Source organism: Budorcas taxicolor, chromosome 5 (assembly GCF_023091745.1).
Source record: "Budorcas taxicolor isolate Tak-1 chromosome 5, Takin1.1, whole genome shotgun sequence".
NCBI classification, from domain to species: Eukaryota; Metazoa; Chordata; class Mammalia; order Artiodactyla; family Bovidae; genus Budorcas; species Budorcas taxicolor.
This window is the reverse complement of record NC_068914.1, coordinates 76,915,348-76,937,552: the sequence shown is the minus strand read 5'-3', so window position 1 is coordinate 76,937,552 and position 22,205 is coordinate 76,915,348. Positions and strand designations below refer to the sequence as shown.

At 37.3% G+C, this 22,205-nt stretch overlaps 1 protein-coding gene across 1 annotated transcript in view; it reads right to left on the bottom strand.

The window, feature by feature from the left end:
- SENP1 (SUMO specific peptidase 1) overlaps window positions 1–19,276 on the bottom strand; it is a 50,816-nt gene extending 31,540 nt beyond the window's left edge. The window contains exons 1-7 of the mRNA XM_052640450.1: window positions 19,225–19,276; window positions 15,794–15,841; window positions 13,745–13,875; window positions 12,291–12,375; window positions 11,412–11,447; window positions 7,065–7,224; window positions 2,030–2,201 (exon numbers count right to left, since the gene is read on the bottom strand). Coding sequence (XP_052496410.1) covers window positions 2,030–2,201; window positions 7,065–7,224; window positions 11,412–11,447; window positions 12,291–12,375; window positions 13,745–13,875; window positions 15,794–15,841; window positions 19,225–19,276 — 684 coding nt within the window. The remainder of the gene's footprint in view (window positions 1–2,029; window positions 2,202–7,064; window positions 7,225–11,411; window positions 11,448–12,290; window positions 12,376–13,744; window positions 13,876–15,793; window positions 15,842–19,224) is intronic.
- Between the last annotated feature and the right edge of the window lie 2,929 nt (window positions 19,277–22,205).

Sequence of the window (22,205 nt, the reverse complement as noted above, 5' to 3'; positions counted from 1 at the left end):
TTTAGTGGGAAAAAAGTAGTATTTTAATCTGTATTATCTATAACACCTAAGACTAAACATCTAAATAATCTGTTGAGAGTTTCATTTAATAAAGTTTGGTCCAATATTTTATCTTACTCATATAATACAGACTACTTCATATTTCTATACTACAAGTACCTTGCTTTTCACAGCAGATTAAAGGCCTAAAAACAACTGAGGTAAAATTTTCTGCAGCTTTTATTCCATAGGACAGGTTCAATCTTTGGCATCTTCTTGACACTACAGCAGGAAAGAGAAACCAGCCTCTCATTCTCCACTGAGCCAGCCTGTGGCCTGGAGGGTAGATTGGAAGGATGAAAGTATTTGGTCAGCCCAAGTCCTCAGGCTGGAAGTGAAGGTGAAAGAAGAAGGCGGGGCTGAGTTGTCCCAAATACTGGTTGGCTAGTGAGTGAACGGTGTGGGCTTACAATGTACATGGTTTGAAGGATACTTATGATCCCAGCAGCCAGGAGGCAAGGAGGGATCTGGGAGGCCTGTGTCCTGCTGCCATGCCCACACTCTTTCCCCACAAGTCTGTAATCTGCAGACTGCCTAGGCTCTAGCAGAAGCACAACTCCTGCCACTCCAGTAATTAAAAAAAAATTATATATGCAGTAACTGATGGTACTAAATTCAATGTTACAAATGGTACAGTGAAAAAGAAATAGCTGTTGCTCAGCTATCACCAAAGGCAACTGTTGCCAGTTTTGTCTATCCTTCTCTCTGATGATTCACTAGTTTTGTCACCCTCTGTGAACAGTGTAGATTCAATACAAATTTAAAACCAAAAAACATACAGCATTTTTAACTAACCATGTCACAAATAATGAAGTTTTGCCACCTAAGAGATCTTCACCACCAAATTATGTAATTGTTTAGCACATCACCTGGTGGCTCAGAGGTTAAAGCATCTGCCTGCAATGTGGGAGACCTGGGTTCGATTCTTGGGTTGGGAAGATCCCCTGGAGAAGGAACTGGCAACCCACTGCAGTATTCTTGCCTGGAGGATCTCATGGATGGAGGAGCCTGGTAGGCTACACTCCATGGGGTCGCAAAGAGTCGGACACAACTGAGTGACTTCACTTTAGCACGTAACACTATACTCTTGACTTCAGGCTCTGGAAGCTCTTAATGGGCAGGAACCACATCACCATGTTGTGTAGAGAAATCATACCACACTGGACTCATGCAGAAGAACTGGGTTGCAGGCTGACCATTTATTAGTTGTGTGACTTCTGACATTTACTTTCCAACCTTGTAAAATGTGGTTTTCCCTCATCTCTTCCTATTTCATAGATTAAAGGAATTCAAAACAATAATATATGTGGAAAGCACACTGGAAAATCCAATGCTATCTAAGTGTGAGGTCATTATTATTCATTTGTATCTCCACAGCAACCAGTCCAAAGCTGACTAGATGCATAATAAATATTTAATTGAACAGGTTTAAGTACATTTCCTTACTTTATAAATTATACATTTACAGAAATGATTTTTTTCTTTTAAGTTTACTGAATGAATATAATAACACAGTGTCAACACATCTTTCTTGTGGAGAAAATTTATGATCTCAAAGATTTTACTCATAATGAAAAGACATAAATTGTTTAAGTGCCTTCTTGATTTTTCTTTTATATTGAGGAAAAACTATCCTGGTAAGAAGGGCAGGCAGGTATGTTATCAAATCCAGCAAGGTTAACAGTTTTGCCACATGAAGCTAGAGTTTTAGGAAGGGTCCAAAAGAGAAAAGAGATAGTTTGATGTACGAGAAGCCGCTCAGACAATACTGAAGATTAAGTCTGCTATCCAACAGGAATAAAAGATGGTAAGAAAAATACTGCTAAATTATCTCCTTAATCTTTTTAGAACAGATGACAGCACTCAAAGAGTAATCAAGAAAAAAAAACCAGAAAGGGTTAAGTGAATGCAATGGTTAATAAACATCTAAGTCAGAGGGAACAAATAGCTGAATGTAGGGCAAGTTTAACTTTTAGCAGCTTTTCCTTACCTCTTCTGCTGTGCTAATATGTCGTCTCTGAGTTTTCTTGGGGCTCAAAAGATTTCGACGACATGAACCACTCCAAGATGGACTTGAAACAGGCTTAATGGGAAAAGATTTTTCATATGCAGACACGTGGCAGTGATGGTTTGACTTTCCTGTAAAATTGTTTGATAATCCACTATAAAAAAAAAAGAGTTTGTAAGAAAAGACATGAAAATCTAGGCAAGTGATTTCCACTTTCAAGAAACAAAGTGGAATAACAGAAACAAAAAATTAACAGGTAGAATGACAGATGAAAATGATCAGGAAATGATACATGAGTTGCTTTTTCAAGTTTTGCTCTTTATTAAGTCTTAAACAGCCAAACTATATAACTATCAAACACCTAAAATTTTATTTCTTAGTTTCACCATCTATGACAGAAAGCACATTGGATTAGATTTCTTCAGAAAATAGGGGTTCAAGGTACATTAATATGCACATATTTCCCTGCAGGCCCTCTTCTAGCCTTTTGGAGGAAAATATTTTAAGATTAAATATGCAAAGATGAATAAAGCTGAAGTTCAAATGAGTCTTTCAATTGAATTTTAAAGTTTCCTAAAAGGCCAACAGAGGGCTCCCATCTGTCACTAAAAACAACTAGAAGGCTTATTATGAGGCTGCATCACTGTGACTTCTTCTGGCCTCTCTGCTTACCTCTTTTGAAGAATTGTTTCTTGATACCATATCTGCTTCAAATAATGAAGAAAACTGACAATAAAAATATTTTTGTCGACTCAAAACCCAGTTTTATCTCTAAGGTTAGGTTAATAATTTATAGTTATTTCCTATGTGTTCTTCTTTATCTATTATCACCCAGCATAGCTACTTACACTCATATAATTTTCTTTCTGCTGAGGATGAAGAATAATGTACATAGCTAACTAAGCTGAATTTATTGAAATGAACTTTTTAAATCAATACATGTGGTCTGAATCCAAATGAAATCAGATTAGGTCTAAAGAAAATAAAAATGTACATATACTCTAACTCTTTCAAACTCTGATGATTTTTATACGTGATGGAGTGGGTAAAGGAGCAAGAACTTAGAATCTCAGGAACAGGCTTCTTTTCTTAGGTGGGTAGATGCAGCCAGAAAAAGATGGGAAGGCCAATACAATTTGCTTGGTAAGGATATAATGGATTCCCCACAGTGTCTTTTGTATTTATTTTTCCTAGAGTGTCTGTATGTGTTTCAACGCAAAGATTCTTCTACCTAAAGAAACAGCATGAGGGCATCCTGCAATGCCAGAAAGCAAGGGAGCTACCACCAACCAACTATGTTGAATCAGACCCAGATGGAAGAGTGAAGGAGCTCCCACTGGCCACCGCTGTGAGAATGTAAGCATTAGAAGAGTAACGATTGTCGTAGATTGAACTAATCTGAACTGATCTGAACCACATGAAGTGGCTAAAACTTACTTTGAAAATTGGTAATGAAAAAGAAAGATTTATTATCACATACTCTGCCTTGCCAGAGGGTAAACAAACAGCTCTAACTAATGACAAAAAAAAGCTCTCCCTTATAGCAGAGTGCCAATTAATTAGTACAAAAGAAATGATAAAATCAGAAAAATACTATTTCATTAACTCTAACAAAATTATTATCAGGTCAAAGGGGGCCAAATGGTACAAATTTTCAGTGACAAAATAAGTCATGGGGATGTAATATACAGCATGGTGACTACAGTTAATAATACCATATTTGAAAGTTATTGAGAGTAGATCTTTCTGTATGATGATGGGTGTTAACTTATTCTGGTGATCATTTCATAATATATACAAATATTACATAATTATGCTGTACACCTGACACTAATACAATGTTATATATCAATTATACCTCAATTAAAAAATTATCAGATAAGGGTTATCATTTAATAACTCTTAGGTTGATTTGAAACTGGTCATTCATAGAATGCCAAAGTAACATCATTTAGGTGACATTTTAGTCAAAAGGAGGAAGAAAACCTAATAATTCAGGATCAGAGTGTTATCACTCTAATCCAGAGGTCAACCCAGCATCACTAACATGGCTGTAGGTTTTCTAATGTGATATAACACAGTATCAGATTCTACTCAAGCAAAAAAATCTAGTTTATAAAATGCATGCTGAAGAGAGGACAAAATAATGATACTATGAGGAAGCATAGGTGTCAAATCCAAAAGGTAAAAATTATGCAGAAAAACATCATGTCATAAAAAAGGGGGTGCTATTCTGTAGTAGAAAAGCTGTTGTATACATATATATATACACACACACACACAGTATGTGTAATATGTATATTTTAGAAGATTTATGAGTTTTTGCCTAGCTAAAAGAATTTAAGACATTTTGATTCCATAATTGTTCGACTTAGAATGAACAGAATGCTAGATTTCTAACTTACAGTCACTGAAAACTTTGATATAATTCCATGTATTTTAGGATCTAGTATTACTGCTGAAAGTCTAGAAAATTTATTATCTTAGTGATAAAAAAAATGTATATTAAAAAAATTTTGAATGAGGCATGAAACTTCTAATCCAATTCTGATAATATAAAGAAATACTATGTTGTAAAAAAAAAAACAAAACAAGAAATTAACAAGTGATAGAGTATTAGCTACAGATTTTGTTCCAGTTTCACAGAATGTTATGCTAGTGTCCACTATTTGTTTTGTCTTATTCAAGACTCCATGTTGTATTCAACCGCATTGAGCAGCTTAAGCTACATGCAACAATTTCTGGTAAATTCTCTTTTCATTTTTATGCTAAAAATATTTTCTAATTTTCCTTGTTATGACTTCTTAGATACACTCATCATTTAAAAGTGGACACTTAATGTCCAAATACATGGGATTTTGTTTAAAGTATCTTTAATATTAATCCCTCATTTTGATACTAATTTCTCATTTAAATGCTTTCTTCTCTGCAATCGCCCTCTAACTTTACTGAGGCTTTCAATGGCTAAGTTGAAGAACTCTCTTGGTAAATGTCACATTGCACCTGAAAATATGTGGGTTATTTTCAAATATCTTTTGATATTGACTTCTAACATAATTCCATAGTGATAAGAGAACAGACTCTGTATGATTTCAGTGCTTTTAGACCATGAAACTTTTGCTTCTAACCTCATGTCCCTGGATGTACACACAGTGCCTCCTGGTTCACAGTCCACAGGACTCGAGTAGAGTTTGTATATTACCACCGTGTGAAAACTGTATAAATCTTAATCACGTTGAATTGATTCACAGCGCTTTTCAGGTCTGCTATATCCTTTGACTTTTCAGTATATTCATTCTATTAATTTTTGAGAATTTGATATTGAAACTCCAATAAAAATCTTAATTTATCTACTTAAAAAATAAATATAAAACATCATGGATCTATAAAGAAAAGCGAGTGCTATTCAAGACTGTAAGAAACTGAAGGGGGATAACTACTGATACAATTCTAGATTGTACAAACTAGCTACAAAAGGATAAGGTCTGGACAAACTAGCTGTAAAGCATACTTTTGGGTCAACTAGGAAAACTTAAATATAATTTATTCGGTATACAAGATAAAATTACTGAATGAAAAAAGAGAAGATGACTGAAAAAGATTACAGAGGAGTATGCACAGTGTGAACTCATTTTTGGAAAAAAGTGAGTGTAAACAGAGGAAAATATCTGGAAGGATATATATATTAATGTAAGATATTACAAAGGTGATCTCTGATTGGTGGGAATATGATGTTTTTATTGCTTATTTTGTGCTTATCTGTATTTTCTAACTTTGTACAAAGCATGTGCCTTGTTTCTATAATAACATTATTTTAAAAAATAGCAGTATGGCATTATTGGGTAAAAAAAAGCAACTTGCCAAATGATGCATACAGAATATCTTTAATGAAGTAAACATATTATACATTCTATAGTATTACATAGCATATATATCATTCTATATATAAGTAAGAGAGAGTGAAAGAGAAATGAACACAGGAAAAGATTTGGAAGCAAACATATGAAGAGGAAGGGAGTAAGACTGTGAGTAGGGGTTAAGGGATTTTTGGCTTTATTGGCAATGTTTTAATTTTTACAATGCAACTGTATTAATGAATTCTTTTTTTATATGAATGATTTATAATTTTTTTAAATATTAAGAAGTAGGAAAGACAAATCCTAGGTGTACTCACACATGTTTCCAGAGGTCATGTGCTAATAATCATAAAATAAAAACTATCAAGTTGGTTTCAATTAACACCAGAAAGCTTAGCTTTGACTAAACAAAAAACTAAATGACCCTACATGTCTAAAATCTATCACCAGAGTAATATTTAAGAAATCATAAATACCATATAAAAAATTTACTAACATAAAGTATTTGAGGGGAAAGTTTCTAAGCCAAACTTCATCTGGCTTTAATAATCAGAATAAATTTGGCGAGGGGGTAAGCAGGGCTTATAAGTTAGGCTAACTATGATGAAGTTCTTTATGCGTGTATTATCTAATAGAAATAGTGATCCAAAGTAAAAGCCTGCTTTGGTTGAAGTCAGGTCTCTGCTCATGTCAAAAGTCTGCAAAATGTGGTTTCTTAGCTATTAAAGTTGCAGAAATTGATCCATTTTCACTTTGGCTGTCATCAAAATTCAGCACCAAATAAATTAAAACTTTAAAGTACAAAATGAATTTGTCCACATCTTTGTACTAGTAGTAAAGAACCCGCTTGCCAATGCAGAAGATGTAGGAGATTCAGGATCAATCCCCGGGTTGGAAAGATCCTCTGAAGGATGGCATGGCAACCCAGTCTAGAATTCTTGCCTGGAGAACCCCATGGACAGAGAAGCCTGGCTGGCTATAGTTCATAGGGTCACAGAGTCAGACATGACTGAAGTGACTTAGCATGCACACGTATGCACTATGGTTTAAAGTTCAAAAATGGTGTTACTTCTTAAAAGTGCCAAAGTAACAACTGTCCTATGGCCATTTTCCCTTATAATGGAGAAAGGGCTTGTGAACTAAGCAGCCAGAATACTTACCTTGAGGTCTTTCGGGTTTCGAGGTAAAGACTTCGGCTGTTTCTTGATTTTTGTAAAGTTGAACCTGATACCGGAGTGGAATTTCTCCACTGGCCATTTGCACTCTGGCCAAAGGTTCTTAGGTCTCCTGAGCCAATAAAACTGTCTGAGGAAGTGTTGTCTAGAAGAATAAAGGTTTGAATAAATTAAACAAATACCTACAGTGGTTCTCCATATGACTGCAACCATGTCCAACATTGTATTCCAAAGTAATGTGGCATATCACCATGTCTCTCATGGAAGAAAGATACCAGTCTCAACTGCCAGCAAAGTCTGCAGTAAGGGAACTTCTACAAACTATAAGTGATTCAGCCATACTAACCTGAAAATTGATGAAGGAGCTGAATCCTGCCACAGCCATGTGCCTTATCTGCATCAATGTGACTCCGTGGTGTCCACCAAAAGTCAACATTTTACCCCAACTATATCTTGCAAGCACTCCCAGGCCTGGGCCTGAAAGAAGGTAGGCCAGACCAGTAAGAAAGCAGGTGGAGGGCCAAGGAGAATTGTAATTCAAATGAACAACAGTTATTGCTTAATAAGCAGCTGGTGTCACTCTGTTTTTAATTACCATGTTCACGACTCAGGGGCTCTGTCTAAGAGCAGAGATAACCTAATTGCTGCTTATTCTGGCCGGCTTATGGCAGGAATGACCCATGATATGCATTTGGTTCTGGTATGATAACTTCAGTCATTGAATGTTATGATCAAACATATCAATACTCTGATACTTGTTACTGCAGTCAGACTAAGTGAGGATTACTTATTTCAGTTTTATGACTTGTGGCTTACAAACTGGGATGATAAAAATCTTTCAGTTTCAGCTAGGAGTAGGATAATTTTTATATTCTCCTCTATCAGCAGGATGGGACAATTTAAAACAGCACCTTCAAAATAAGTTCAGATGTTAGCCAATGTGACTGAGGAGCACCAATGGAAAGGTAAAAACGTAATTCTCTACTTCCAGAATTTTTGTCTAATGCCCACATCATTTTGAAGATCCTCTTTCAAAGCATATTACTATAGAATTTTGCACAATATTAAGTATTTGCTGTTTAAATTACTTAATGTAGCTTTTGATACTCTTATCTAAAAAGTTAAGGCAACTGACCAAAATACTAGTTTTGTATTGTGGATTTTTTTGAAGTTGATCAGGATTATCAGAATTTAGGGTAAATAAGAGAAATAAAAGAAACAGTCAAGGGTGGTATAAAGTACCACCATTACTGTACCAGTGTATGACCTAACCTAATAATTAAATTTATTTTCATAATGAATTACAACTTTTTCCCTCTGCAGCCAACAACTATGCTTGACTTGACATCTATTACTATTACTGTAAAAATAGAGACATGAGGCTAATGAAAATGAGTTTCATTAAAGGATCAGAAAATCATTATCTTTAAGCAAAGTAATAATGATAGAAATCTGTTTCTCATACTTTTTGCTAAAATTTGATTAGGGAATGATCTAACTTTGGCTGTCTACTTGAGGAATAAGTCTACCAAAAAATGCAAATTTGAGACTAAGGATAAACCAGAGTAGCCACTTTGATGGTATCTGACAGATGTCACAGGTTTTTTGGCTTTAAAATTAAAGGAAAAAGCACAGGATCAAGGAATCTATTTCACCAGAATCACTCAGTGATATTACTGAACAATGCTCTACTGCTGATGTGATCAAGCAAAGCTACAGAGGGACCACCAAGGAGGCTGCACTCTCTTTTAGTATTGCCATCATTAAGAAGTCAGTTTGCAAATGCCACAAATAAGATTACGTATGTGTGTGTGTACACACACAGCACTATAGGGGAATACACCAAAATTTTAATTTGGTGATGGAATTACGGGTATTTTTCTACTTTTCTATACACATGTTCTATAGAGACAGGCAATATTTTTATGGACACTGAAACTTCATATTAAAAAAAAGTGTGTCAGGCAATCACTTATAATGAAAGTAACTATCAGTTGCTCCTATTAAGTTTCAGGTTTATTTAGTTCTTGTGAATACAGGATGCTTCAACTCATCTTACCTACTAAATGTCAGTTTGGCAACCTAATTTACATATTTTACAAAGATAAGACATTGATAATGATTTTAAGCATGAGCAAAATAATTTCTTTTCATCTTGAGCTACTTTTATTTAAGGTTTAGAATGTTTTAATTTTTTTTCCAAACGTGCTCTTAATAAAATCAAGAGGTCTTGAAGTCTGGTCAACAATAAGTTATTAAAGTGAAAATGATGCATTTCTGCTTTCTAAATTTTTCTTTTAAAATCAGCTTAAAAAAAAAATCAGCATTTTACATGGTCTGATCTTGGAAATATTGTAAAAGCTTGATATAGAGAAGCAGATCCAGTAAAGTGTAAATGGAAAGCTGTAGATTCTAGATTCTAGTTTGAGGTTTTCCTGTGTTTGTTTTCACCTTAGTGGAGGAGTAGATAAGGTAAGAGAGGAGACAAAAACCAATTCGGTCATAATGAGGAGACTAAGGCAAGTAAACTGAGGACCCATGTCTAGCCCAATCAAATCAAGGTGAATGACCACAGAAATTAACGTGTAAATTATCAGAAAAGAAAAGGAAATAGCAGAAACAATATTCTGCAGGACTTGGAATAAACAAGAATGGGTGTAGCAAGGCAACAAAGTTTAAAAAAAGTACACAGTAAAAGGATTTGAATTACAGTTTTCAGTATAAGAAAAAAAAGCATACAGATCTTTGGCATTCACAGATTTAAATTTCTAATTGTCAGAGAGCAACCTTAGCAGTCTGTGAAACACCATAAATTTGTTTGGTCACAGACTAGATTATATTCGGCAGAGGCATAAATCTGAATCCTCTGCTTCAGGTTTTAATTTAGAGAATGAATGTAATGGCTCAGCGTCTCCATTCAATGTGGTTTTATTACTCATTGTTGATAAGTCATCATCACATTTAAAGTAACTTACAAATTTTTTTCTTTTCCTAAAAAAAAAAAAAAAGGCCTTTCAAGTGAGAGACAAAAACTCTGACATAAGATTTTGATATAGGGATCAACTTGTGGTATGAGGACAAACATAGAAAACTAACCCTCAAGAATCACATTATTGAGTAGAAAGCCAGCACTTTGTTAAATACCACCACAGTCAAGAATATAGAGACCTGAGATGATCTCAGAAATACCCTTTGTGAGTATCAAGGGTCTACTGAAATTTAAAAGAAGAAAGCTAAAAATAAATGTTTTTAAGTTATGTATTTATAATACCTAAAAACAATGAAGGTGAAGGGACCTAAACCATAAAGAAAATGAAGGAAATGAAGATACATGCCCATTATCTTAAATCTCAGCCCCTTGGATTCAGTTGTATTTCTACATTTAAAAAAAATTTTGAAATTTTACAAAGATAATCTGGCATATATTATGTAGTGCTTCTAAGTATAACCTGAAGCAGCACCTTGTTATCAAACATATTGATATATCTATAGTGAAATTCATAAATATTCATATTTACAGAGATTTTTAAAAAAGCAAAACATAAAATAGTTAAATATCAATTCATGTAGTTTTTTGCCAAGAAAAGAATACAGCTCAATCTTGATGTCAAACAAATTACGATAAAAATTTTTGGTTTTCAGAGCCTTTTGAATTTTGGGATTGGACGTAAAGGACTGTGAATGCGCATATAAATTCCATGGGTTATTAGAAATCAACAGAAAAAGGTAAATATGAAGAGTAATAGGTAAGCAGACTACTTTTTTAAAAACTGGGTTAACAAAAGATGGTATGTTTTGAATCATACAATGTGTACATGGATATATACTGACAAAAAAACAGAAATGACCACAGAATTAAGTAAGAGTTGAGTTAGCCAGGAGATATTGAATATAATTTGAGTATAATTTTCTATATATGACTGTTTATTATTAAATGTAATTAATATTAAAGGTAATTACTTTAAACTGAAACCAAATATTCTGTCCAATGGTAAACCAGCAAACAAAATTACAAGCATATATAGCTTGAGTTCAAATGAAAATATTAATGATCTGATTTCATTATCCACTCAACTGTCCTATTCATAGTATTAATACTAATAACCTATGAAGCCAGATTTCAGGCTCTCTGCTCATCAGAAAGAACTTTTCAACAACAATGATGGCAGAGTTACTTTCTGAAAAAATTAACTGATTTTTCTATACAATTAAGCACATACTATGTGGAGACCATTTCCCACCCTGGGAGAGGAAATCCAGTGCCCAAGGTAAAGTACCACCCACTAAATGATATTTAAATATAATATAAATCTCAAAGAACATCATACTAACGTCTTTTTAGGGGAGGAGATCTCATCTTGCTGAATCCTGAGGAAGCCAAATAAGAATAATTATTATTTGCATTTCATATTTATTATCTCAATTTATCCTTATAAAAATTCCACTGAAACAAGTTCAATGGTATGGCTAATATTCCCATACTTGTGGTCAGGTGAGGAGATGAAAGCATGAGGAGTGAAAAATTTTGGAAGACCACTACAATCTTCCTGGGTCATGCTGCCAGGAGGCTAACCAATAAAAAAACTCTTAAGTTTCCCCAAGACAGAGCCAGATCATTACAAATCCAAACCTTAAGAAGGGGGCAGATGAAAAGTAAGGCAGGCCAGGGGCCAGGAATAGCCTAGAGAATGCCGATTTCTGTTATGGATCACAAGTTGAAAAGGCAAGCCCTTGAATATGCAAGCATGGCTGTGGCAGGTGCTAGACAGAAACACGTAGTGAACATTTCCTTCCCTAAAGGAGGGACAAGCTTGGGTAGAAATAAGTTTTCAGAATTTATGGTTTTAAGCCAAATACAAATAGGCTAGCTCTGTGCTTTAAATCAGTACAAAACAAGTATGCTTCACATTACATACACATATCTTAAAAAAAAAAATCCAAAACCAGACTTGTACTGCTTTTTACAATGGCATAATAAGCAAGTAGGAGAACTGATTCCAAAAAAATACTTTCTCTTAAAAAATGTTCGGTTGAAACTAGATTAGTGAAGTATTATAGCAACCACAAATAGCTTACTAAAATGATGTTTTAGTGGAAAAAAATACCATTTTGCTTTTGACAATGTTTTCACTTTTAGAGACAGTAAACACAAACGATTTGCTAAGAAGACTGAAAGGTAGGAATGCCTTGACTCCAAGTAATGTGTCATACCTGAATAATAGTTTGGATTATAAGCTGCACTTCTTGTAGAACAAGTGTAAGACCGGTCCAAATTTCCTCGCCTGGAAGGTAAAATCTAAACAAAACAAAAAATTTTTAAGCCATATTTTTAACAATAAAATGCAATAAAGATTGACACTAGGAAAAATATATAATTAGACAAGATTATGACACATTTCAGAACAATTAAATATATGTATATATATGATAAACTGCATGCTAGTAAGAAAGGAAGAAACATAGACAATCTGATGAAATGACTAAGGCTTCAAGGGGAAAAATGGGAAAATATCTGCTAAACAACTTAGTTCATAGAATGCTCATTACAAGGTAATATGTATCTAGTATATCCTATTCTCAAAGCCAGCTGTATCACACAACAAAGCAGCTGACAAAATCAACCTGGTTTTGATTCTTTTGATAACTTAACAGGGCAGTTCTTAATCAGGGGTGCTCCTGTGCCACAGGACAAATCTGTAAATGTGGAGATTATATATATATTCAGTTATCAAAATGATTACTGGGGTCAGATGCTACAGGTATTAAGTGCCCAGGGGTTTGGGATGCTAAACATTCTGAACACAGCAAAGAACAGTCTTATCCAAACTAGTAATGGCTTCCTACTGAGAAAGACTGCTTTATTAACAGTGATCCTCAAATCTTAATGTGTATATAGATCAGCTGGAGACTTTTTAAACTATAGATTTTGATTCAGTAGGTATGGAGTAAAACTTGAGATTCTGTATTTCTCATAAGCTCTCAGATGATGCTGATGCTCCTGATCCCTGAGAAACTAAGCTTTATAGAACAGAGAAATCTCAGAGCTGCTGTATATTTTCAATTTCCTCCCGTTTAACGCTCAGCTATTTTAAGACATCAGTTTAAAAGATCACTGATCCGTGTACTGGTAAATAAAATATTGAGGAATAAGAGTTTTCTAAAAGGTACCATTCTCTAAGAATTCATAAATAGCCTGGTTCTTATCTTAACTTTAACATATCGAACAAAATTCCAAATACTAGTATGCGAAAGTTGCTCAGTCATGTCCAACTTTTTGTGACCCCATGGATCATACAGTCCATGGAATTCTCCAGACCAGAATACTGGAGTGGGTAGCCTTTCCCCTCTCCAGGGGATCTTCCCAACCCAGGAATCAAAACCAGGTCTCCCATATTGCAGGCAGATTCTTTACCAGCTGAGCCACCAGGGAAGCCCAAGAATACTGGCCCTTCTCCAGAGGATCTTCTCAACCCAGGAATCGAACCAGGGTCTCCTGCATAGCAGGCAGATTTTTTTACCAGCTGAGCTACCAGAGAAGCACTAGTATAACCGATTCTAAAAGTTTACATATTTGCCTGTGTTTTCAAGTGTGGCAAATAAACTCTATCAGATGAAAACTTAAGCCTAAATACTTCATTAATTAAGGAAAGAAAATTATTACTAACCTGATGGTCAGAAAGTGAAAGCTGGTCCTCTGAAAAACCTGTTTGTGACAGGAGATGGGTTTTGAATATGGAGTTGTGGTTCATTAACGTTACTTCTCCAGCATCCATCCTCATCCTATCAGCAATATCATCTGGGGAGAGTCCAGATTAGTTCAAGTCACATAATGCTTCAATATTTATTTTTCCATGAACCAATCTTTTCACCTAATAAAAATGAATTCTCCCAAACACCTCTACAATCAAATAAAACCTCTCCTTCACAACTATCGGCAAGAAATCTCAAAATGTCCCTGTCAAAAAAAAAGGGGGCCCATGTGCAGAAATTGGTTAATTTGGAATTGAGATCATCTACTAAACAGTTTAAGACTTGTACAAGAATAAAAAGAGCTTAATTCAAAGTTTTAAAAATAATGAAATCTTTCCAAAACAAAATTTTGATTTTTTAACTGTAGAAAAATATTAAATATTAAAATATTAAAAAAATAGGGAAAAATTTTACCATTCAAAACAAATACTCTTAACCCAGTTTATTTCCTATTTAAACTCAAAAAGGTACTGTAAAATTTAATCCATGTGAAAATTTTCCCTGCAAAAAGCATAATTTATTCATACAGCTCTTAATAGACATCAGCTCAGTTACTGCAATACTGTGGCAGAACCCTACTTTTATAACCATTTTTTGAGGGGTTTATTACTATAAAAGAGCTAGAACAGAAACAAATGAGAGGAAGGGAATTCAGCGGTTCACACTGTTATCAGCAATGAGAGAAAAGGGAAACAAATGACCAGGAGAAAGAAGAGAGACTGAGCAAAAGGAAAAAACAGTACACAGAAGACTACTGTGGACTTCAAAGAAACATATGCGATGTTATAAGATCTAACTGTATAAGTTTTTTACCCTATTCCTAAACTGACTACTAGTCTTGAACTTATTTATATTGCTCCATTACAGACATAAACTACTATGAACAGAGGAAAATGTTCCAATAACAATTAATTCTCAATGCTACTAGCTAAATGAAATTAAAATTTTACCTTCATCAAATTATTTATCATATAATAAGCAGTATGAAGTGAAGTGAAAGTCACTCAGTTGTGTCCAACTCTTTGGGACCCCATGGACTATATAGTCCATGGAATTCTCTAGGACAGAATACTGGAGTGGGTAGCCTTTCCCTTTTCCAGGGGATCTTCCCAACCCAAGGATCAAACCCAGGTCTCCTGCAGTGCACGCAGACTCTTTATCAGTTGAGCCACAAAGAAAGCCCAAGAATACTGGAGTGGGTAGCCTATCCCTTCTCCAGTAGATCTTCCCAACCCAGGGATAGAACCAGGGTCTCTTGCACTGCAGGCGGATTCTTTACCAACTGAGTTATCAGGGAAGCCCATATTACACAGTATAACAATATTAAAGAACCAGTTTGCCTGAGCTTAAATCCTGGCTTCACCAAGTATAGTTGCGTGATCCTAGGCAAGTTTCTTCAATCTCTGTGTCTCAGATAATAACAGTACCTACTAGATGTTCCTGCCCTTTAGCGGCTAAGTCGTTTCTGACTCTGCGACCCCATGGACGGTAGCCCACCAGGCTCCTCTATCCATGCGATTTTCCAAGCAAGAATACTAGAATGCACTGCCTTTTCCATCTCCAGGGGATCTTCCTGATCCAGGGATCTAACCCTTGTCTCCTGCATTGGCAGATGGATTTCTTTACCACTGAGTCACCAGTGAACCCCACCTACTAGATACTATTAAGTATTTTAAGTACTTAAAAGGCCTTGCACATAGTAATACTTGGTACTGTGTATTTGGCTTTTTAATACAATGAATGAGAAAATGCTTTAAAATGTTGCTATAAAGAACAGCCCAATCAAAGGAAAATTGTTTGATATATTGTATTATATAATTAGGATGCGGTCTCCTGTAAAATTATTATTAACACAAAAATCCAAATATTGAAAATATTATTAAGCACCGATGCAAATATTCTTTCATTCCAGCTTAACTAATTAAGAGTAAAAGGATTGAACACTACTTCATAATCAGTCTTACCCATGTCAGGTGTTTTCACATCACTGACTTCAGCAAAGATACAAAGTCCTATAAAAGAAGACAGAAAACAGAAATATTACATTCTGAAACATCTCTTTCATAGAATTATAGAACATGAAGTCACTCAGAAGTGGTGCTTTTATTCTTAGTGAAGAAAAAATAATAATATGGTAAGGCAAGTTGATGGGAAGAGAATGGAAATTAAAACTAGCCTAAGGTAGTTCCAAACATTTCTGCAACCTGTGCTATACTAAAGAGCGATTATGGGCTACCCACAGACTACTAGAGCACGAAGCAGGTCAGGAGAGCCAACACTTTGGAGGTTAATTTGCACAGGATCATAAAGTTAGTGACAGCACTGAAATTACAACTTAAATGCTCTTCCCAATCCACTGCTCTATCACCTCACGCTAGACCATTTTATAAACAGGTAACAGATCTTATAGTAGCCCTATTAAGACTTCTCTTCCCCATGTCTTACAGGCCAAACAAAAAGTAGTAAGACATTCTGAGGACAATCAAAGAACTCATCACAGTTATACTAAATACGGCCCTCACCCTCATCATTAACCAAATGGTTACAAATCAAAGCCCCTTTGCCTTATGAAATTTTCTCCTCAATGTGTCTAATTTGCCCAGAAAAAGAAGTTAAAAGCCTAGCTGGTGGAACTAGGTTAATAAACACATCCCAGAATCAAGGCTTCTTGGAAGATTTACAAAGAGATGACTAGGGGTGGTACACTTATTTATTCATAATCTTATCACCTATTTTTTAAAAGACTGAGCATTTCACCAACCACATAGCACTATCAGAGCTTCAACTTGAGGAGACTGAATGATGGTAACAGGAACCCTTTATGGTCCCAACACCGAAGTGCACACATCAAGGAAGGCTGCTTGAGCTTTTCTCGGCATAGGTACAGACTAAGTAGAGTTATTATCTGATTACCTAGTCTTGCCAGGGGAGTTACCCAAAGAATTTAAGTCTTAGATTAAGGCTTCAAATATATTTCCAAATGCTCAACTTACTATAAGGTTTCTATCTGGTAATTCTCCAGATTATTCTTTTCCCTTTTTTAATAAAGCCAAATTCCCTGGTCCCCTATAAAGGGGAAAATATCCTATCAACCAATAAACTAGCAGTGACTTTCTCACATTTCACTCTTTTAAGCCATTCCATAACTGTCACCACTAGTCTTTTTTGGAAAAAAAAAAAAAACCCATAAAGTTGTATTTTCAATATTTATCGTATTTAACGTTTCAAAACACACCTGTTTGGCTTGGGTGGGAAGGGGTGAGGGGACATTTATTTCAGGGTTAGTTTTAAAACATTTTCTCATTTTCTACTGTCCAATCATCTCAGCACTTCCAATGATCTCTAGGACACTCTGCCTCTCTTTTCTTCCTGTCCCCCAGTTGCCCCAGTTCTGAGGGCCCACGGGCCAGGAGTTACCACTAGTCTTTTTTGTTATATTAAAAGTAATGCCAATTTAAAAGCCTGGTGCCCATTAGCACAATCCCATGTTAACCTCCTTTGCACTGCTGAGATAGAGGTGAAAGGGAAGCAAGCAAGAAATCAAAGAACGTTGGAAATTATGTCCAGAGAGGTTTAGTGACTTGCCTGAAATCACAAAGATGGGACAAAGGAAAGACAAAAATCTAGGCATCCTCACTTACAAGCAGATGCTCTTTCAACAAACATCACAATATTCACATCCTTCAACATATCCTTATTGAAGGATTCATACACTTTGGCAAGATAAAAGTAATCTCTAGCTAAATTTGGGGAATCCACACTTTTTTTACGCTGCTGCTGCTGCTACTATTTGGTCGCCAAGTCCTGACTCTTTCGACCCTACAGCTTGAAGCCCACCAGGCTCCTCTATCCATGGGATTTCCCAGGCACATTGAGCTTCTTGGGTGTGCTTATGCTATTTTCTTTTTGCCATTGTGCAAATATAATGGGAGAAAGGATATTTTACCCCAAGATTCAGCATGAAATGTTGGACCTGGAACTTCTGATGTCACCAAATTCTTTCAAGCATGAGAAATTTTTCCTTCTAAGAGTATTCTAGTACTTCATTTTCTACTTCACATCAGTCATTTAATTTACGAAAAAAACATAAGTAATTACAGGTATTCAGTTGAAGTCAGATAAACGGCTGAGCACAAGATAACAAAAAATCTGAAAGAAAAAAAAAAAAGGTGGCAAAGTCCTGACAATAACAGGACGTAATGAGCATAGTAAGACAAACATGCAAAGAGGTGATTATAAAAGTGAACATTTAGAGCTACCATGAAGCTATCTGAAAGTATATACTGAGGAGAGGCACTGTACAATTAGCTTTTTGCAGGACCAAGATGTAGTAAGAATAATTTCTGATAATGACAAGGGTGTGGAAGTGATCATGTGAATCATCCTATTACAAACTCTGGAAAATTATGTATATGAAACAGTCTGCACTGTATCATTATGCAATTTTTGGTTGTCTTTCATATTTCTACAAGGCATCACTCAAATTAGACTCTAACACCTTAAAATCCTTAAAAAAAAGATTCATTTTCTTTCACACACACATTTACTGTGCACCAATAACACAGAGTGGACTGGGGATACAATGATGAGTAAGAACTGGTCCCTGCTGCTGAGAATCTCACTGTCAGAAGGAGGAAACCAGATTCATCAACAGATACTTAAAACAAGGTAATAAAGCTGGTGCCACTGGTAGAAGGTGTAGGAGTCAGGTATAGAAAAGGAAAGACTTCCAAAGCAGTAGTCAAGAATTACATCACCTTATCTTGAGGTAGAAGAACCTGTTTTTAATTCATTTGCTGCCTCTAGATCTGTCATCAGATGGGTGATAGGAAGACCATCTTTGCAGTTGGGATAATTAATTGGAATTAAGTAAGAGTGAGTGAGGCTTCTCCACAACAAATGAGGCTTCCAACATGGGACTAAAGGAGAAAAGGGAATCTCTAAACTAGCAGGTTAAGGGATCATTCTTAAAGACATGCTTAAAGTTTCACTGTAACTATAATTCCAAATTCAGTGTAACCTCTCTCTCAACAGAAGCCCTTAACACAAATTATCTTTATAAAGATTTAGGAGATGATACGATCTAAAATCATCCAAAATCACCCACTTGGAAGAAGGACCCTAAGTTAATTAGTTGGGGGGCCTCTAAAAGGCATAAATTTCACAAGAATCACCACCACCCCAAATATAAAAAGCAAACAAACGTGAGGTGAAATGACTTTTAACAAGGCTGACGAGAAAGTGATAAAGCAGCGAGTTATTGCCAACAAGATAGTGGAAATACTGCAAAGGCACCGATAAACAGAAATCACCAAGCTCAAGAGAAACTGGGTATATATCCAGAGAGATCACGTTATAGGGGACGGCAAGAAAGAGACGGTTCGAGGGAATTTACCAGGAGGCGATAAGCCAGGTAAGCAAACGGCGGCAGTTAAGGGGATTTTCATAACCTGGGCAGGAGGGTCCAGACGTTTCTTTCTGGTGGTGGCACTAGCGGTATCACATCTCTGGGAGATACCACAGAGTAAAAGAGTTGGAGAAATGTTTACATGAGACGCAGAAGTAGTCGAGAAATATCTTTCAAGCCTCAAGGAAGGCGGGAGGTGAAGCACGTATAACAGAAAAGCTGAGCTTCCCGATGAAAACAGCTTTCCCCTGAGAGAAGACCTGCTCTGGCGGGAAAGCCCCGAAATCCCAACCGGCCTGTTCCTCACGAGTAGGGCTAGGCGCTGAGATGGGGCGGCCGTGACCGTAGGGAGACGGCCTCTCCTCGACCCCGGAGAAAGAGGCCTCAAGGAACGGCCTCGGGAAAGCTAACTAACGGCCACCCGCCAGATCGCGGCCTCGGACAGCAGGGGGGAGAGGTGGTCCCAGGGGGCGGGGCAGAGGAAAAAGCGCACTCCCCACAGCTGTCCCCGCTTCCGTCCAGCCCAGCCCAGGCTGCCGGGCCCAGGCCCGCTCTGCCTCCCGGTTAAGGCTCCCTCCATCCTCACCCCTCCCCCAGCTTCCCGCCGCCACTCACCGAACCGGAACCGGCTGCTATGCGAAGGGGTTTCCGGCCGGGCGCGGAACGCAAAACCCGGGAACCGCCGCGAACCGGAACCGCCTCCACAACACCGGAAGAGCTGTTCCGAGGCTGCGGAGGAGGAGGGGGTGGGGCGAGAGGTCAAAGAGCAGAATTGAGGACCCGCGGAACGCCTGCGCAGTGTGGCGAGGCCTCAGACGCCAAGGGACTCATCTAAGACTGTAGTCATAATTTCCTCCTTCAGTCTGGGCTTTTTCTCCTTCTCCTTATTAGAATACTGTTAGTGTGCCCATCGTCCTTCGCTTTTCTCTGTTCCCTCGGCCCCCTTACCCGCCGCCTTCTGGTTCCGCTCGGCGATTTCTGCTCACGTTTTGGTTTCCATGGCAGCTTCTCTCTGTGGCCCTTGAACTGCAGGAACCAGTGGCCACCTTGACAGATACAGACCTGAGCTAAATCTAGCCCGGGCAAGATTCATGTTTTAGCGAGAATCACAAAACGTTAGTGCTTGTAGAGGTTATTGGCCATCATTTAGTCTACGAGTTTCAGAGAAGTGGAATCATTTCCCAAAGTTATAAAGTACATGGCAGATCTGGGACTAGGAAACAAGTTTCTTAACTTGCAGTCCTGTACTCTTTGCAGCCTATCATGCATGATTGGCTATTGGGGAAAAGGTGGGCCGGGGGGGACAGCTTGGGATTGGCTTAGGCTAGACTCTGGAAAAGTGGAGAAACTTCCAGAACGATGGACGAGTTTGAAACACTCCTCCAGGAGGTGTGAGGAAAGTTATCCGGAGATCCATCCCAGGATTCTGCTCTCTGAAGAACTAGATGACCATGTTGTTGTTCATGGGACTGAATTGATTAACCTTTATTCTCTATTTTTAAAAGAAAATAATGAGAAGGCATACATTTGTTCATTTAGACTTGTCACCAAGTCCCTCAGCTTGGTGGGCCTCAGGACCCAGGCCCATCTAGAAGTCTTGGAGAAATGCTTCTGAGTAAGCACTCTAGACCCAGATGACAGCCACAGTCAGGTCAGACTTGGTTGAGCTGGAGGCCTCCAGCCTTTAGCTCCTCTCAGCTGCTGGAGAAAATGCTTGCCGAGTTCAGGATATCTTGTCCTGTCAAATGTATGAAAGTAGATAGTATGTATCACTTCATATGCTGACATTTTATACTTAGGACCTAAGGCCTATTAGTATTGAACATACCTGGTCCATGTCATTTTTGTCCATCTTAATTTTTCCACAGATGTGTTGATTTGCATTATATTCTGTCTCTATTTCTAGGAGGCAACCATGCGTAAAGTGGAATTGCATCTGAAATTTTTCATGTGTGTAACTCAGTCTCGCCAGTTAGTCAGGACTCCTCAGAGAACAGGTACCATTGTCTCCTGATCATATTCCAGTAACAGAATGGATTCTTTTGCCAGGAATCAGTATAGGATATGAGACTTACTAGTGGGAGAAGGCAATGGCACCCCACTCCAGTACTCTTGCCTGGAAAATCCCATGGATGGAGGAGCCTGATGGGCTACAGTCCATGGGGTCACTAAAAGTCAGACACGACTGAGCGACTTCACTTTCACTTTTCACTTTCATGCATTGGAGAAGGAAATGGCAACCCACTCCAGTGTTCTTGCCTTGAGAATCCCAGGGACGGGAGAGACTGGTGGGCTGCCGTCTCTGGGGTCGCACAGAGTCAGACACGACTGAAGCAACTTAGCAGCAGCAGCAGCAGTGCAGAGGCAGTCTAGCAGTCAAGTGATCTTGTTTATTCCATTCTCACTATGATAAATTGTTTATGACGGAGTCCTGTCTTTTCCCTTCACAAGTGTCAGGTGAGATTTTGGCCTATTATGCGAGGATAGCCCCCAGGCAGATAAGAAAGACTTGGGAGTTGAGAGAGAACAAGATTTATAGCACATGTGCTGGTAGTAGGTGTATTAAATATATGAACACTCCAAAACCTATAAGATAAATGTAATCCTGAAGGAAAATGGCTTTCTCTTCCACCCAGTCTTAAAGTTTCTAGGTTTGTGTTCTGCTTTCACCTCTTTTATGTCAAGAGTATAACCTTTTGGAGGTAAGATAGTTATTGATAAGAGCCATCACTTCTCTAATTTTTTCACTGGATTTATGCATTAAATGCCCTGGACAGCTAGCTGAGAGCCAAAGAGAAAGTGAAAGAGAATAAAGAGCACTCTCCTACCTGAATCCCACCTTGAGGATAACCTAGAAATGTTTTTTTCTTAGCTGAAGAAGCTTCAACTTCCAGCATGCTCATACAAAAGCCACCATCTGGGACAGATGCCTTGAAGAGTCTAGACACCGTGGATGATCCAGACACTGT